The sequence below is a fragment of the Bactrocera tryoni genome, chromosome 4 (assembly GCF_016617805.1).
Source record: "Bactrocera tryoni isolate S06 chromosome 4, CSIRO_BtryS06_freeze2, whole genome shotgun sequence".
NCBI lineage: Eukaryota > Metazoa > Arthropoda > Insecta > Diptera > Tephritidae > Bactrocera > Bactrocera tryoni.
This window is the reverse complement of record NC_052502.1, coordinates 43068698-43085429: the sequence shown is the minus strand read 5'-3', so window position 1 is coordinate 43085429 and position 16732 is coordinate 43068698. Positions and strand designations below refer to the sequence as shown.

Below are 16732 nucleotides of genomic sequence, written 5' to 3'. Positions count from 1 at the left end.
TAGTAGTTGTTTTAAGTTCTGGCAATGAAATCCGTCTTTCCGACAATACATTTGTCCATAAAAAAGATTATTCACTTTTTCTGTTCTCCACATAAATTTTGATCAAGATGTTTTAATTTGTTCAAGAGCTCAAACATACGCTTCCATTGTTCAAATACGCCTGCGCGGCGTTATTTCGCAAAAGTTTTTTATCAAATGTCTAATAAAAATATTGCCAATCTTAATGGGAATAAGTTCGACAATTGATTGCAATAATTATATTGCTGTATGGAAGTGCAGCGTTATGATTTTGAAAACAAACGAAAAATGAGAACAGTGTATAAAGTAATACGCAAATGTCAAAAAGAAACGTAATTCTGTAAAAACAAATCATTTGCACATGAATGAAAATAAACAAATTGTGTAAAAGTAATAAGCCATTTATACTGGAAATATAAATTAATTGAAACCACAATTATTTAAAACAAAATGGAAATGTGAGTATTTTTGTCAGCAAATAAGTTGTTGCTTTCATCTCATATTTCATCCCTCGCAGTGTGAATCCCTGTTTTTCAGTGTTGTCCAATTACGAAGTGATGGAGTCCTTGAAAACACTTAAGGACACTAAGAAAAAATATGGACTACGAAACCTGGCAACAATAACATATGAAGTATTTTTGGAATTCATTTAAAAACTATTTTTTATACTGAACAAACTATTTTTTTTAGACTTTGCAATACTTGGAAGACTCGCCGTGTAAACAAGAATCGCGTGAAAGTATTCATGCATTTTTAACAGAAGTAAAAAACTTAAGCTGCAAGTTAACAACAACAGAATGTTTAATGATGGTCAACGATCCCCCTACGAGTGCTCTACATATTCAACTGGTAAATACTAGTTTAACAGTCATGATTTAGTAGTAATTTTCTTTTTCAATATTCAGCTTATTGAGGACAGTGAAGAACGTTTATCCGAAGAGCAAGTGAATGAAATTCTGCAACTTGTTGCTAAACATTTTCCTAACACTCCAACCGAAAATACTTAATATAAAAATAAATCCAATTGTTTTATACAAAGATGACATAAGTATTATTTGTTACTAGAAATGCAAAAAAACGCAGCCAAAACATTATAACTTATCGTTTTTGGTCGCCTAAGTCATCAATATAATCTTCATCAATCTCGGGCCACTTCTCAGGTATTACATCGAAGAGATCGTCCTTTACATCTCCTTGAATAACAATTTCATCCTCACCAGTAACAGATGAGCCGCATGCGAATTTTGTGCCAAAAAACTTTGCAGCAACTTTTAGGTCAATGTCTATCAAAAATGAAAAAAGTGCTCCTTAATTATCCATAAGAAAATTTTAAGAAAACCCATTCATTTACCGAAAGTATTTAAACCGGTCACGACAGTTACTGACTTCTTCTTGCCACGCGGAGCTCTCGAAACTGTAATCTTCTTGGGTACCTCCTCCTTTTTTTTAATCTTCATCATACCCTTACCTCCGCGTTTTTGTCGTTTCTTGTCATCATCTGTACCATCAGCACCGGACGCTTCATCTTTAATTTTCATTTGTTCAAATTCGCTTGGTAGATGTTTTTCAAGCCAAGCACGGCATTTTTCGAATTCGGGATAGTATTCACAGTACTTAACGAAATAATAAAAAATTAAATAAATTCTGTAATAAAATTCTATCGACTTACTTCGAGTGGCATTGTGCAGTTGCCACAATATTGCACCACCAAAGGGTATGTCACGCCCTCTCGTGGTCCTAACTTTAAACGCTCTGCTGGATTTATTGCTGCTGTTTCTGCTGCCATTTTAAAGAGTTTTTAGAACTTTTAAATCAATATAATTTATTTTAATATATCAATCTAGAAATGTGTGAATTGAGTGTGAACGCGTCACAGCTGATTCCAATTTTGACAACTGTGCAAAAATGCAAATTTAAAAATTACAGCAAAAACTGGTTTGGCACCAGACTAACTATTTGGTTTAAATCTAGAATGCGAAAGATTTATAACCTTTTTAAAAAACTTGTAAATGTCATAGAAATTACATTAAGTTATTGTTAATAGTATTGTAACAGTTTATTATTCTAATTTAATCTTTATAAGGTCTAACCATAATATGCCTTCTATCATATGCCTATTGTCTATTTACTTTTTAAAGAATTTTTTTGATAATTCTTTTCCGTTTTATGTGGCAAGCTCCAAAGTGCGAAGCAGTTGAAAAAGTAATTGGAAACACAGGTAATTGGAAATATAAGCTGCTGGTTAAAGAAAAAATTGCTGACAGTGAAGGTTTATGTGCAATAAATAAAAAGTTTTTAATAAAAATACATAAAAATTGTGTTGTATAATAAAGTTGTAAATAAAATATTTGTAAAAGTAAGCGTTTAAATTAAATACTTTTAATAATTTATCTTTCGTTGTACCTTTGATGACTGCCAAGGAACGGGCATAATTACATACATACATACATATTTCGCAGACGTTTTCAATTTATTGATTTTCTTACATTCGGTTAATATAGTCAATTTAAAAAAAAATATTAAGTATTTCGCTGTGATTCAATCTGAATATGATTTGTATGCGCCATATGTACAAGTGGTTTAATGGTTCAGTAAATTCATAAATTTTTAATGCATCACAAATTTAAAGATCACCGTCTGCTCCAAACCAGCTATTAGCGGGGAAGCCGACAACCTATATTCCAAAAGCACCTGTGTAATGGTTTTAGGTGTTTCTGTATTCGGAGCTAAGCAACAATATGTTAATAAATCTCATGCCCACTAAAATAAAACTACGGATAAATATTTGTGGAAACAATTCGAACGATTCGTCATAGTGTCGGCGTGTTTTGTATATTTAGGGTTGGGATGCTGCGTTCGTGCAATGTGTCATTGTATGCACAATAACTGACTGAGTCTGCATGTATCTTTTTATGAATGGATTGTTGTTTATGCTCGGTCGCAGACTATTGAGGAAGTTATAATCTTTAAGATTTTAGAGGCCAAGTGCATGAATAAGAGAAATGTCCGAATTTTGAATTGCGATGTTTGTTATTTGTCTTATTGGTTATATGTACGTCATAATCCTCTACTCGCATAATCGCAACGAAGGATTTTTGAATTGTTAGAAAATATATATAATAAATAAATAGTAATAGTGGAAGCATATAATGTCAATGAACTTTTCAAAACAAAGAACTTTCATTTGCTTTGTTTTACTAGATGATGTAGATTCACCACCAAAATGCTTGGTATATGTAAATGGAACTATTGGAGGAAAAGCAAACATCACTGCAAATAAAAAAACTAAATGTTACATGAATGGTAGGACAATAAAATACTGATATATCCGTCGAATAAGTTCAAATAACCAATACACTCAGTTTCGCTGCTTTTGAAAAGCTACATCAAGCCAACGCCAAGCGCACCGGCAATTAACAAAGAAATTACATGTAAATGCAAACAAAGAAAAAACAAATTTTTTCTTATAAAAGGAACTAAAAATGAACTCCGAAAGTAGCGAGTTGGAGTCATCTAACAATGGACACGTTATATTTCACACCGCTCAAAATCCCAGTACAATGGGTTCATTGTCCGGAGTTCATATGACAAGTTCTAATGTGACCGTCAACAATGCAAATGCCAATCTAAATAACGCAATGGGTTCTATAGCAGGAATTACACGTGTCAGCGCAGCAACAGATGTTAGTAGTGAGGCGAATTTAAATAGCGAAATGGTTGCACCACCGGGAGGAATTGTTGGCAAGTTCAGTGAAAAACCTCAAGAGCGCTACGTATGGGAAATGCGCACACGAAGTCCAAATGTTACACCAGCTAGCACTGTGCTTAATTCTCCTGACTTGAATACGGATGTGCAATATGCACTGCATCATCAGCATCGACAGCATCATCATCAGATAAGAGTAGGCCGCAGCCCCGGTAGTCAATTTGAACAGCAGAATGTGATGCCACAAGTAAACGGAAATTGTTACACATCCAGAAAAATTCAAAACTAATTTCTAATCTTTATTGCAGGGTCTCGCCAGCCCAGGAGGGTCACCTACAGATGTCGGTAAAGTTGGTGTCCAATGCTTGCGCGATGGTGAAATAGTGGTATTCGATGATATTGACACCAATTGGATGAATAAAACCAATACTTCCGGGTTTTCAAATACCATTAATAGCTCAATACAGCATACGAACAGTGTTCCAGAAGGCTACACCTCAGTGCATCATCAACACAATAATGAGGATATTTTGAAGGTCACGAAAATGATAGGCCAGCTACCAATTGCCGAGTATGAAGGTTCCCCACGTCGCTTTGGCAATCAACCACTAGGCAGTACCAAGCAGACAGGCACTTGTGCCCTACCCAAACGTCCGCCAGGTTTTCCACAACGCGTGTCACCAATTGCAGGTCCACAGCAATACGCCTCCATGCAACAACAACTAATGCAACAGGAGATTAATTCACGTTCGACACAATGTGCACAACGGATCTTACAGCAGCAACAGCAGCATTATTATTCGACTACACCGACGTCATTAATTGGGTTGAATAACTGTCGTGATAATAAATCAGTTGGCAATTTAATTGACATTGACGAAAGGAGTACACCCGGTATTGATGGGGCTCAAGTTAAGACGCCAGCTTTTGATTACTTGTATGAGTGTTCGGAAACGCGCAAAGTGCTCGAGGACTTTTTTAAAGCGAATTCAGAAGACGAAAAACGTTTTACGGACTACACTGAAAGTGGCGATGACGTGGGAAGTTGTGTATGTTATTCTTGAACTATGCAAATTGCACAAAACTAAATAAAATATACTTGTTTTCATGTCTATATTTCAACCAGGATACCCATATGGAGTATGAACAAGAACGCGAACGTGAGCGAGAAGAGGGCAAACATATAGAACAGGCGTACATAGGACAACGCTTAGCTAGAATACCCAAAGAGGAATTAAATATGATTCACCGTTCGCCTCGCAAGCAAGTGAGTATGGTCTAGACGTAAATAAAAATAAACGATGTAAAAAGAAATTGCAGTAGTTGGTTGCTTAAGGGATTAGGATTACTCACGGATTTAAATTATAACAATTTTAAATATTTTTTTGTCTGTAAATTATCTTATTTTATAAAAATAAGAAACTTGATAGAAAGTCGAAAAAATTATAATTTTAAGTGTAATAGCTGTTTGTGTTGATCCCGTTACAATGGTAACTTCTTGCGGTGACATTACTAAGCCTTGGAATCTAAAATCAATCGGGCAATAAAATTCTATAATACAATAGATAATGTGGTGATCGAATCTTTTTTTTTAAGTTAAAAAAAAAAAAAACAAGTTATTTGTTTAGGTTAGGTTAGGTTAAGTAGTTTTGGTCCTTTACGATACCAGAAGGAGTTCAGTTATTTGCTTTTTAAATATCATTGAAATCTCGAGCGGATTTGAGCATTAGAACGACGACTGACGACTCCTAACCCCTTAAAATTATTTCAAATCACTTTCATTAAATCGTTGCTAGTTACAGTTCTGTCATAAATAAGCAAGCATTGTCACAACGAAAACGTTTTATATCAATATTTGTCTAACTTATCAAATTAATCTCTCTGGTCTTCCATTTTATAGCCCTGTGAGTCGGTTTACAATGAAAACAACGACATTGAGTTGTACATAGATTCAAATAGTCGAAGCAGTGGAGATTTGGCCGACACAGAATTGGAAGCAAATCTACGCCGCCATTCGCGCAACTTTACTCTTTCGCCTGAGACCACTGATTACGACTCAAATTGCGGTGATCTCGACAGTTTGTCAAACGACATCAATTGCCCCACGGACTATGGCAAATTGTACACCAGCATGCCGGTACTAGAGGACGGTTTATCGAGCGGCCACGCCTCGGATACGGAAAATAATGTAAATACCGCCGTAGAGAATGAAAAACAAATATTTGACAGCGGCTGTGCGGAGAATTGCCCGACGCAGTCACAATCGCATCAATATCAAGTACAACAGCAGCACAAAGCCCCTACAATGTTGCAAAATAATGAGTATAACGCGAGTTTCTCACACGAGTGCCATGATAGTTGCATGTCAAACACTTTGGGGAGTACTATTCCGATGGATGGCCATTTAATAAACGATTTAGCTGATGTTCCTGAAAATATTATTCAACAACAACAACAACAAACACATCAGCCAGATCAACAGTTGTGCAGTCATGAACTAATGCACAACGACAGCAGTTGCTGCAACAACAATTCTGATATTTGTTTGAACACATCGAATGAGCTGAGCCATAACGATTCTAATTACGATGCAGTCTACGCACCGGCCATGAGTAAGCACATACAACTCAACTATAAATACGTGAACATGACAGCCATGTTCATATTTGTATATAATATACGCTTTTATTGTTTGATTTTATTTTCTTTTTTTGTATGGATTCATTTCGTGTTTCCATTTTATCTTTATAGCCACACAACAATCTCCACCACCACCGCAAGCATCTGTGGCATATCGACAGTGCGTTCGCACAAAACAGCAACGCGAGTCAGCTGATATACAGGAGGCGATGAAGGAGATACGGTCGGCGCTGCAGCGTGCTAAAACGCAGCCAGAAAAATTAAAATTCTGCGACGAAGTACTACCGCCCGATCCAGAATCACCAGTTTGGGTGCCGCGTAAAACATCACCAACGAATGCTGCACTAACAGCCAATCGAATGGGAAGCCATCATTTGCATAAGTTGAACTGTGTTGCTAATGATGATAATGTTGGCGGAACAGGCCCGGGCGAGGAGGAAGAACCTGACACAGATTTGGAGACGGATAGATTGCTGGGGCAGCAGCGTGTTGATGAGCAAGCGTTTTACGATGAAAAGGTGCTTTATACTTTCATTTCTATCCATCTAACTATGCGTAATTCCGTCCTAACCTCAATAGTGTAATAATATTTTTTCTTTGCCAGCAGACAATCTGGCCAAAAACATCACGTATTGGTGGCGGTACCGATTCCAATGATCAATCGCCCAGCACTTCGGACATAACGATGCTCACCACAAATTCGGTCAGTATTAAACCGCAAGCTTTCTCATCAGCTACAATACGTCAAGGCATCGGCACAGCGTTAACGCCCAGTTCGCCAGAACAATGCCAGATTGTAGGCAGCGCAGATGTTACGATCACCTCACCCGAAAAACTGCAATACACAAAAAGTCCAACGGGTTCTATCAAATCGCTCAAAGATTCGGCGAATAGTGACAAGAAGGCGAAGACACGCAATAAGGAGGGTAAGTTGAGCGAACAATTCCGATAAGTTTGTCAATAGCTATGTGTATAATCTCTATTTGTGGGCGTCTCTTTGTCTCTTTGATTGTCTTTGCACGCTAACGTGATACGAAAATACATAAACAATAACAAAAAAAAAATAAACGTTAATGAAAATGCATATGTACAACGTAATGCGTGTGTGTGTGTATTCGTGTTTACATACAATGTAAGTCAAATGTAATTAAATTAAGTCAAGTTTTAAGCGTAAATTTCTCGTTGGTTTATTATTTCAGTTCAATTTTCATTTTTAGTATTTTGTAAATAGTTTGTGTTGACTTTGTTTTGGTTTTGTTAGAGTTCAAATTCAACTTATTCAGTGCATAACATGAGAAAGCGGTAACTTGTTGTTGTTGGTGGGGATTAGGCACCTGTTACAACAATAACAACAACAACAACAACAACAAAACGTTAACTTCGGTTGCACCGAAGCTGTAATACCCTTCACATATACAAAAGTTCCTACACCAGAACTTGATTTTGATCGGTAAGTTTGTATGGCAGCTATTGCTACAGTGGTCCGAGCTGAACACTTTCTTCAGAGATTGTATCCTTGCCTTGGCCAATTACCCATGCCGAATTTCGTGAAGATATCGCGTCAATTAAAAAAGTTTTCCATTCGACAACTTGATTCCGATCGGCCAGTTTGTATGCAAGCTATATGCTATAGTGCTCCGATGTCGGTGGGTCCGAGTTTCTTAAAGAGAAGAGGAAGTGTGCAAAATTTCAGATCGATATCTCAAAACCTGAGGGACTAGTTCACATATATACAGACAGACCACAAGACAGTTCAAATGGACTTAGCTCGTCACGCTATTAATTTATGTATATATTTTATAGAGTCTCTGACTTATTCTTCTGGGTGTTACAGATTTTGTGATAAACTTAATATACTCTCTTTCTGGGTGCAAAAAGTAGGTTTAAACAAAAGTATTTATATAAAAAATGAAAAATTGTAAATATGTGTATTGTAAAAGCTTGTGTTTTTCTGTGTTCTCCCGGATACAGCATGCTGCTTCGTTCAATAAATAAAGTGTTTCACTTTTTCCGCAGGACTATTGGATCCTGCAGTGCTAATTGAAGGGGTCCTTTTTCGTGCACGCTATTTAGGCTCGACGCAATTAGTGTGCGAGGGGCAACCAACGAAATCAACGCGGATGATGCAGGCCGAAGAAGCTGTGTCGCGTATTAAGGTAGGCTACCAAAAATATAGCTTTTATTGCATGTAAAGGAAACACCTTGTGACGTAGCTTACTAACAAACATACATACTTACATACTTGTGATAAATAATCATTACATTTTTTGCCCTCTATTGCTGCTCGAATTTTAAATGCAAAACCCTGTAGGCTTTGGTAAGTGTTTTGGCTAGACATAACCTCAAACGCAATGCTTTGTTTTGGTTTATTGTTTTTGAGTGTCAATTATTTGCTATTCAATTTCGTACATAAAATATACTCTGTGTTGCAGGCACCAGAAGGCGAGAGCCAACCCTCGACAGAAGTCGATCTATTCATATCAACCGAAAAGATAATGGTGCTTAATACAGACCTCAAGGAGATTATGATGGATCATGCCTTGCGCACAATCTCCTACATTGCAGATATCGGCGATTTGGTTGTGTTAATGGCGCGTCGTCGGTTTGTGCCGTCCGACTCGTGTGGCTCCGACGTTGACGTCACAAATGGCTGTGGTAATGGCAATAAAGATGCTCAAGAGAACGGCACGGGCTGCGGCACTAGTGCAAATACCAGTGGTTGCGGCAGCGCCATTGCCAACGGCACCACTGCCAATGGCATCAGCAGCTGCAACATTGGCAACGGTAGCAATAAACATAATCGCACACCAAAAATGATTTGCCATGTTTTCGAAAGCGATGAGGCACAATTCATTGCACAATCAATTGGCCAAGCCTTTCAGGTGGCCTATATGGAATTCCTAAAAGCGAATGGCATTGAAGATCACAGTTTTGTGAAGGAGATGGATTATCAGGAGGTGCTCAATAGTCAGGAGATATTCGGCGATGAACTGGAAATCTTCGCCAAAAAGGAATTGCAGAAAGAGGTTGTTGTACCAAAGGTGAAAGGTGAAATACTCGGTGTGGTGATAGTGGAAAGCGGTTGGGGCTCGATGCTACCCACCGTGGTGATAGCTAATCTAATGTCGACGGGTGCTGCGGCGCGTTGTGGCCAATTAAATATCGGTGATCAATTGATTGCCATTAACGGCATGAGCTTGGTGGGCCTGCCGCTGTCCACATGCCAGAGTTACATACGCAACGCCAAAAATCAGACAGCGGTCAAATTTACTGTGGTGCCGTGTCCACCGGTGGTTGAGGTGAAAATCAAACGACCAAACACCAAATATCAGCTGGGATTTAGTGTGCAGAATGGCGTGGTACGTAGTACTGTTATAATTCAAAATAATATATTTTAATTGCTTTGTTATTGTTCTTTGACAGATTTGCAGCTTGCTGCGTGGCGGCATTGCGGAACGCGGTGGCGTGCGCGTTGGCCATCGCATAATAGAGATCAACAATCAGAGTGTGGTGGCGGTGCCGCATGAAAAAATAGTCAATCTGCTCGCTACATCTGTGGGCGAGGTAAACAATTGCTTTTGCACATTTTAATTAACATAACTAATTATCTATATTTTCTCCAACAGATCTTAATGAAGACTATGCCTACTTCAATGTTCCGTTTACTTACGGGGCAAGAGAATCCCATATACATCTAAACATTAAACTTAACTGCTTCACTATTTCACATACATACATACCTACTTACTGTATTAGAAATTACAATATTTTTGTTTGATTTAATTTAATGGGTTTTGCAACTTTTGTGCTAAATTAATTATAATATTTTCTTGCATAACACCTTACGAACACGTACTATTTACACTCAAATAAGCTGTACTATTAGCTAAGTAAGTGCAATAATTTGAAGAAAACAGAGAAGCGAGGTGGCGAGCATAATTTGCGCCAAAGTACAGTGATGTATAAAATTTTGGTCACATATTTTGCAATTTGTTATAACTAAATAACTAAAAACATCGCTTCGAAAAACACTTTATGCCTGAATATCCTCACACGTGCATATACCAAAAGTCTCGTGACATTCTCATGCGGATCGCGCCAGACTTATATGATAATAATTTCACTTATATACATACATACTCGTACATAGATAACATATTTTTTACTGCTAACTTACAAATTATAACTATGTATCACTAAACTATGGACTCTACACACCTAAATTTATAAGCAATTGCTTTTTCTATTCAAAACGATAATTTAAAATTATGTAAACATGTAAACATAAAAAAAATGTAATTTAAATTTTGAAATGTTCATAAAAGTTGAATGGCTTCAATCTCAGATGCTGTCATCTGTAGCAGAATCAAAACAAAAGTAAAACACAAAAAGAAAAAAACAAAAAACGCTGGCAAAGATGCTGTGCCGCGCGAACGTCAAACAAAAAATCACTGCTATACCAACAACAAAAGCGAAATCACTAAATGCATACAAATATTTATAAAAGACTGACAATGTTTTAAGTTTTTTATTTATTGCGCAAAAGCAAAAAGCGAACCACTAAACAACAGTTAATTCTGATGTAAATTATGCAGCATGTAGCTAATTATTGGTGCCACAGCATGGCGAACAATTGTTTTAGCAACTTTAGTTACTTTTACATGATTAAATATTGTATACGCGCAAAAATGTCTAGGTTTCACAGCGTAGGCCATACATGTACGGTATTAAAGGTTTTTTTTAATGATAATGATTATTATTATTGTTTATAAATATGATAATATGATGATTATTATTTTTTTTAATTTCGTTTTTTAATTTGTTATTTTTTCTTTAATTTAGTTTTTTATTATTTGTTTTTTGATTTATTGTTTTTTCAATTAATTTGTTTTAAATTAATTTTTATTTTTTTTTATATTTTTTTTTTAATTTTTTTATTTTTTATTTTTTTATTTATTATTATTTTTTTATTATTATTTAATTTTTTTTTTATTATTTTTTTTTATTTTTTTTTTTTATTATTTTTTTAATTTATTTTTTTTTTTTTAATTTTTTTAAAATTTTTTTTTAAATTTTTTTTTTGTTAATTTTAATTTTTTTTTTCTTTAAATTAGCTGATTTTAGTTCAACTAAAGTGAATTGGTTAAATAGTTCTAATAGTGCCATTGCATATCAATTGAAATTGGTATTTACGTTTACTGCAAAAGCTAAACACATTTTGTTTAGTCTCTTTTATTATTAGTTATAAAATATATTTTATACATATGCAAAGAACATTCAAATTATGTATGCAATTTTGTTTTATATTTATAATGTTTTAGATATAAATCGGATATAATATCGAATTTTATGGAAATGCTATTAACTACATTTATAATTTAATACCAAATATAAATTTATCTTGATAATACAACAACATCTATTATAAAGCGTTCATTATATTAATAAATTTTGTATGATTTTGATGTACGCCAATGAAGTTTTTCTTTTATTTAATGAATGGTTTCATGTTTTTTTTTTCAAGACGTGCTGCTGAACGAAGTATTTCAAACAAAACTGATGATTGTGTGTACATATATACATATGTACATAGGTGAATATTCATTATTAAAAACATATAATAATTATATTTTTGTCATCAGGGTTGCAAATTTTTTCATTAAAAAAATTGTGAATTAAAAATTAAACTTTCATTTATTGATTTTTCATTTTTTAGTACCGATTTCGGAATTAGTTTAGTCCAAGATGTTTGAGATTAAAAATTTAAAATTTTTTAAATTTAATATTAGTCCGATTTTTGGGACTCAATTTTTTTTTATTTTTTTAATTTTTTAATTCTTAATTTTATGCTTAAGATAAATTTTTTTTGGTTTTCCATAAGGTATTTAAGATTAAAAATTATTTGTATTTATATTTACATATGTATATACATACATATTTATTTTCAATTTAAATACGATTTTTGGGATAAAAAATTTTTCGTTCTATTTTTCAATTCCGTTTTCGGGATTGGGATTTAAAATTTATTTTAATTAAATTGAAATAAATAATAAAATAACTAGTAAATAAATAAATTAATTTTAATTCAGGTTTTGGTATTAACATTTTTTCTCTCTATTTTGCAATGGGGTTTTTGGGATTGGAATTAATAATATTTTTCAAATAAATAATAAGTAGTAAATTTCAAATAAATACATTTTTTATTTAAATAATTTTTTAATTTAAATAAATTTTTATAAAAATGTTTATTTTTTATTTTTTATTGCATTATTTTGTGTTTTAATGCCGTATTTGTGATTAATTTTTTTTAATCTGACTTTTGTTATTAAAAAATAAAAAAAAAATAATTCAAATGTTTATTCAATTATTTTTTAATGTATTTATTGCGACCCTGGTTACAAAAATATTTTACTACATTTTTGTGCTCAGAAATTATTAATTTGCTTTCAAATATAAATATTACATATAAATATATTCAATTAGGGTTACGTAAAGGCAGCAATAAGTAGCTAGCAAACAAAAAAGTAGCATATCGCGCAAATAATTGAAATAAAAAACAATTAACAAACTATTTTGATATGTATTAAACGAAAGAAAGCGATGATTATGTGAGGAGAGTCGGTTAGTGGCAAGTGCAGCGATTGAAACAAACACGGGAAAGCAAAGGAAAGTGCAATAAATCAAATAAATGCATATGCAAAAACTTAAGAGAAATGTGAAACGCTGAACTAAAGAAGAACGCAGCAAACAACAACAAAATGCGTTGTTGTTGTTATTATTGCTAATGCTTTGCTGTACTACCAATAGTTTGTAAGAGATTCATTTTGTTACAAAATTCTACAGCGTTACAAAAACATTGAGAAATAACGGTAAACGCAATAATTGGAGCAATTGACGAAAGCGTTCAAACCCAGCAAACTCAGAATTATTGCAAAAATATTGTTAAATCGTAAATCGAGCTTCTTTTCCTAGTAATATAGAATCCAATTAAATGAATTGTTTGCATATATAGACGTATATACATATATACCGAATATATATAGTGTAGTCTAAGCTAAATTCGAAATGCATTTTTTATATGTAGCCAATAAAAAGTTTAGCTTTAGCCAACAGTAATAATAACACACTATACATAAACACATTTAAGTGGTAATTACTCCTGGCAACACCTCCGCTTTCATACTTTTGTATCCCATCCAAAGATTATGTTTTCTTTAAATGCTTATTTGTTAAGTTGTCTGTGAAAATAGTTGTGGTGTTGCAGAATTCTAGTAAAGCTCAACCTAGCTCTTGATAATAATAACTTACTAGGCGCCTGTCAGCCTGCCTATGCATATACTCCCATGTGTATTCCATATTTGAGCAAAATACAAAAACAATATTTTTTGTACTTGTGCGTTGTTACGGTGTAAAAGTTGAAAACAAAAGGTTTAACAACAAACTTGAAAATATGCAGCGGCTTGTAAAATGAAATTATCAGCTAATGTAAATTAATCGTAAAATCTAAAAAAAAAAAATTAAAAAATGATAAAGGAAAATATTTATAAATGGTATCGACTAAAATATTTGTTGCACTTAAATATATAAAAAATGCGATAAATGCAAATGGAAAGCGCAGCTTTTTTCTCAATAATAATGCAATCAAATACAATAAGTATAATAAATAATATCATGAAATATAAAAAAATACAAAAACAAAAGAAATAAATATGGTAACCAATAATACTTTCCTTTTTTCGCTTGCTTGGGTTGTACGAAAATGTTGAAAGGACTTTCAATCGTTTGCAATTCTGGAATACAAATCTGAATGTATCCAAAGTTTTAAGTTTCATAAAAAGTGAAGTGACTCAATAACATATCTAGCCAAGGGATGGTGAGGAGGGGTTGAATTGAATAATCCCTAGAGACGACCTAACCAGTGTTGGCTGAGAGATAAAGATGACTAATGATCATGTGACCGATTATCACATATGGAGCGGTTCAATTATCGAAGCTGCAATGATTCGACTGTATCTGCGACGGCGGTACTTGAAGTCATGATGGAGCTCACACCGCTTCACTTAGTAATCGGTCAGGTTGCCAAACGCACACTGCCCCAAATGACAACAGAAGGGTTTGACAGAGGTAAGGTAATCTCTTCCCAGCGCATGAAGGACTTAAGTGGTAACATACCACTAGCAAATCTCCCACCGGACAGCATTACCAAAAGTGTAAGCTTCTTTAAGAAGTTCAAGGTTACCCTTAGCAGTAAGGCTGAATGGAACGATTCCGCTCTCGAGCTACGGCTTAGGGATAGTACAGTCATCGTAAACATAGGAGGAGTCGCAAGCGCATCTAACTCTCTATACCTATGGGTAGTTTTCCGAGCATATTATAAGCAGAGATCTTTGCTATAAGTCAGTGGCGTAGCTAGAGGGGGCCGAAGTGGGGCCGTCGCCCCGAGCGCAACGTCTTGGGGGCAGCAAAATGGTATTTAAAAACTCCAATTCGGGTAATAATTCCTGCAAATTGTGACAAAAGTGTACAAGATAATGGGGGAAAAAATGGGTTCTTTCCATGGCTTTTAATAAGATGTCTTGTAAAAAAAACCGTATTGTGAGAATTGTGGAACTACAGAATTAGCGTGGCTTCTAGTTCCTAAATTTTATATACTTAATATCGAAGGTATTTTGTAAAAATTCACTTTTGTTCGAACCACCTCATGAAACTTGTAGGTAGGTAGATAAAGGGGGGCGGCAGAACATCCTTGGCCCCGGGATAAGCCTCAAACCTGAACATATATGTAGTTGTACTAAGCGATAGTCATTTTTATACTCTCAGTTAGGTTAAATAAATAGGCTGATATTCGTGAAACCATAAATAATCCCACTTGGACTGCCAGAACTCCTAAGTACTGGTCAAAACGACTGTCGTATACCTACAAAGCGCTTCACTGTCTGCGAGCTCCAGGCCTAGGAATGAAGCGGCTAGGAGTAGGTGCCGCAGCGCACTGGATTTCGGATTTCGAGAAGATTTTGGAATATCCCACTCTGGGACCCTTAATATGTCCGGCTGCCCGGAGTCTGACAGCAATCTTCGCAGCAATGCATCTGGCGGCAATGTCCATGGGTGCTGTACACAGAACGGCATTAAGTGTCATCGTTTGAGTTATATGTGGTGCATTGCTTATGCCAATGAGAGGCTCTCGGTGAAGACGTTCTTCTTACTCAGCGAGTGTAGGTTTGTCGAGCGCCCTCCCCCAGACAAATACACAACTTTTAGTGAGAGACCCGATCGCTTCTCAATAGCTCCGTTATATCAGTGCTTTCTTTACCTTCTGCTTAACTTTGGGCTTACATGATAGCTTTATAACAGGGATGACGTCCGAGTATTTCATATTTTCAACATGGTGAATTCGAGAGCTGCCCAATGAGGAAAGGGGTGCCTCCAGGATTTTATGGTCCTCGCAAATTAAACCAGATCAGTTTTATTCGGATTGACATGTAATCCGCTTCCTTTCGACCATAGAACTAATAGGTAACTCATAAACGAAATTTCATTCAATTTGCCTTTAACCATGAGAGCCATGAGAAAGATAACGTTGTTTGTAATATCTTAAGCTAATCGGGGCAGATATAGAATCAAACATACATACTATATATGAATGATCAGGATGACCAGACGAGTTGAAATTCGGTTACTGTCTGCCCATTTGTCCCTCTTTCTTCTGTGCCAGTTGTAAGCTGTTGAGATATCTTGGAGAATATAGGTATTGCATATGGACGGAATCGGGTTATTGCCACGCCTACGAAACGACATTAATCGAAATTTTAGGAAGAAGAATTTTTCACCAAAAAGTAAAACTGTTATTTGTTACAATGTATAGCATTAGATGCATCTAATGAGTGATTCAAGTAGAGGTACTTTTTTCAATAGTCTTTCTTTGACAGTTTACGCGTGAAGGTCAACGTGTCTTGTTATTTTTGCTTAGCATTGTTTCGCATTCGGCGCCTTACACATAAACTTGGATTGACCTAGGGAACTACTTGGCGAATTTTACATGGTGATCTTAAATTGAAAGCATGCAAAATAAAGCCTGTGCAAGAGCTGAAGTCGTTCGAACTCCCCAAACGTTGAGGCCCATTTCTAGCTCAATGGGTATGTAAAAAATCAAAATTGCCGCATTTGGGACGAAGAGCAACCTGCAGACATTCAAGAGCTGCCATTTCATCAGAAAAAACTACGGTTTGGTGTGGTTTATGGGCCTGTGCAATCATTGGTCCATATTTCTTCAAAATTGATGCCAGTGAAAACATAACCGTTAATGGCGACATCACGCCATGATAACCGACTATTTGATGCCTGAAATTGAAGTTGGTAATCTCGGCG

General features: G+C 35.2%; 3 protein-coding genes across 7 annotated transcripts; 2 read left to right on the top strand and 1 right to left on the bottom strand.

The window, feature by feature from the left end:
• The first annotated feature begins 27 nt into the window (after positions 1 to 27).
• On the top strand, positions 28 to 1061 carry LOC120775189 (DNA-directed RNA polymerase III subunit RPC9). Of its 2 annotated transcripts, none has more exons than XM_040105244.1 (4): positions 28 to 476; positions 556 to 650; positions 709 to 867; positions 924 to 1061. In XM_040105244.1, exons 2-4 carry the CDS (start codon positions 576 to 578, stop codon positions 1023 to 1025), a joined length of 336 nt encoding a protein of 111 aa, XP_039961178.1. In that variant the 5' UTR covers positions 28 to 476; positions 556 to 575; the 3' UTR covers positions 1026 to 1061. The 2 variants fall into 2 exon arrangements, with proteins under 2 accessions (XP_039961178.1, XP_039961177.1); XM_040105243.1 differs by having other exon boundaries at positions 536 to 650.
• LOC120775188 (density-regulated protein homolog) lies at positions 1043 to 1899 on the bottom strand. Its single transcript, XM_040105242.1, has 3 exons — positions 1688 to 1899; positions 1370 to 1631; positions 1043 to 1301 (listed from the first exon to the last, which is right to left on the bottom strand). The coding sequence occupies exons 1-3, from the start codon at positions 1802 to 1804 to the stop codon at positions 1117 to 1119; spliced, it is 564 nt and encodes a 187-aa protein (XP_039961176.1). The 5' UTR covers positions 1805 to 1899; the 3' UTR covers positions 1043 to 1116.
• Positions 1900 to 2345: 446 nt separating this feature from the next.
• On the top strand, positions 2346 to 10939 carry LOC120774824 (amyloid-beta A4 precursor protein-binding family A member 1). 4 transcript variants are annotated; one of them, XM_040104632.1, is made up of 12 exons: positions 2346 to 2374; positions 3220 to 3971; positions 4033 to 4773; positions 4851 to 4991; positions 5625 to 6336; positions 6476 to 6882; positions 6972 to 7290; positions 8381 to 8520; positions 8676 to 8681; positions 8797 to 9723; positions 9788 to 9928; positions 9991 to 10939. In XM_040104632.1, exons 2-12 carry the CDS (start codon positions 3501 to 3503, stop codon positions 10060 to 10062), a joined length of 4077 nt encoding a protein of 1358 aa, XP_039960566.1. In that variant the 5' UTR covers positions 2346 to 2374; positions 3220 to 3500; the 3' UTR covers positions 10063 to 10939. The 4 variants fall into 4 exon arrangements, with proteins under 4 accessions (XP_039960566.1, XP_039960565.1, XP_039960568.1 ...); XM_040104631.1 differs by having other exon boundaries at positions 6969 to 7290; XM_040104634.1 differs by lacking the exon at positions 8676 to 8681.
• Positions 10940 to 16732: the final 5793 nt, after the last annotated feature.

Bases quoted from the DNA above. Each gene is read 5' to 3' on its own strand.
- LOC120775188 (XM_040105242.1), bottom strand. From the start codon at position 1,804: ATGGCAGCAGAAACAGCAGCAATAAATCCAGCAGAGCGTTTAAAGTTA. The intron at 1,632-1,687 runs GTAAGTCGATAG...TATTTCGTTAAG, and splicing joins ACTGCACAATGCCACTCGAA to TACTGTGAATACTATCCCGA. The intron at 1,302-1,369 runs GTAAATGAATGG...CATTTTTGATAG, and splicing joins GACCGGTTTAAATACTTTCG to ACATTGACCTAAAAGTTGCT.
- LOC120774824 (XM_040104631.1), top strand. From the start codon at position 3,501: ATGAACTCCGAAAGTAGCGAGTTGGAGTCATCTAACAATGGACACGTT. The intron at 6,883-6,968 runs GTGCTTTATACT...TTTCTTTGCCAG, and splicing joins AAGCGTTTTACGATGAAAAG to CAGACAATCTGGCCAAAAAC. The intron at 9,929-9,990 runs GTAAACAATTGC...TTTCTCCAACAG, and splicing joins TCGCTACATCTGTGGGCGAG to ATCTTAATGAAGACTATGCC.
- LOC120775189 (XM_040105243.1), top strand. The intron at 651-708 runs GTATTTTTGGAA...TATTTTTTTTAG, and splicing joins TGGCAACAATAACATATGAA to ACTTTGCAATACTTGGAAGA. The intron at 868-923 runs GTAAATACTAGT...TTCAATATTCAG, and splicing joins GTGCTCTACATATTCAACTG to CTTATTGAGGACAGTGAAGA.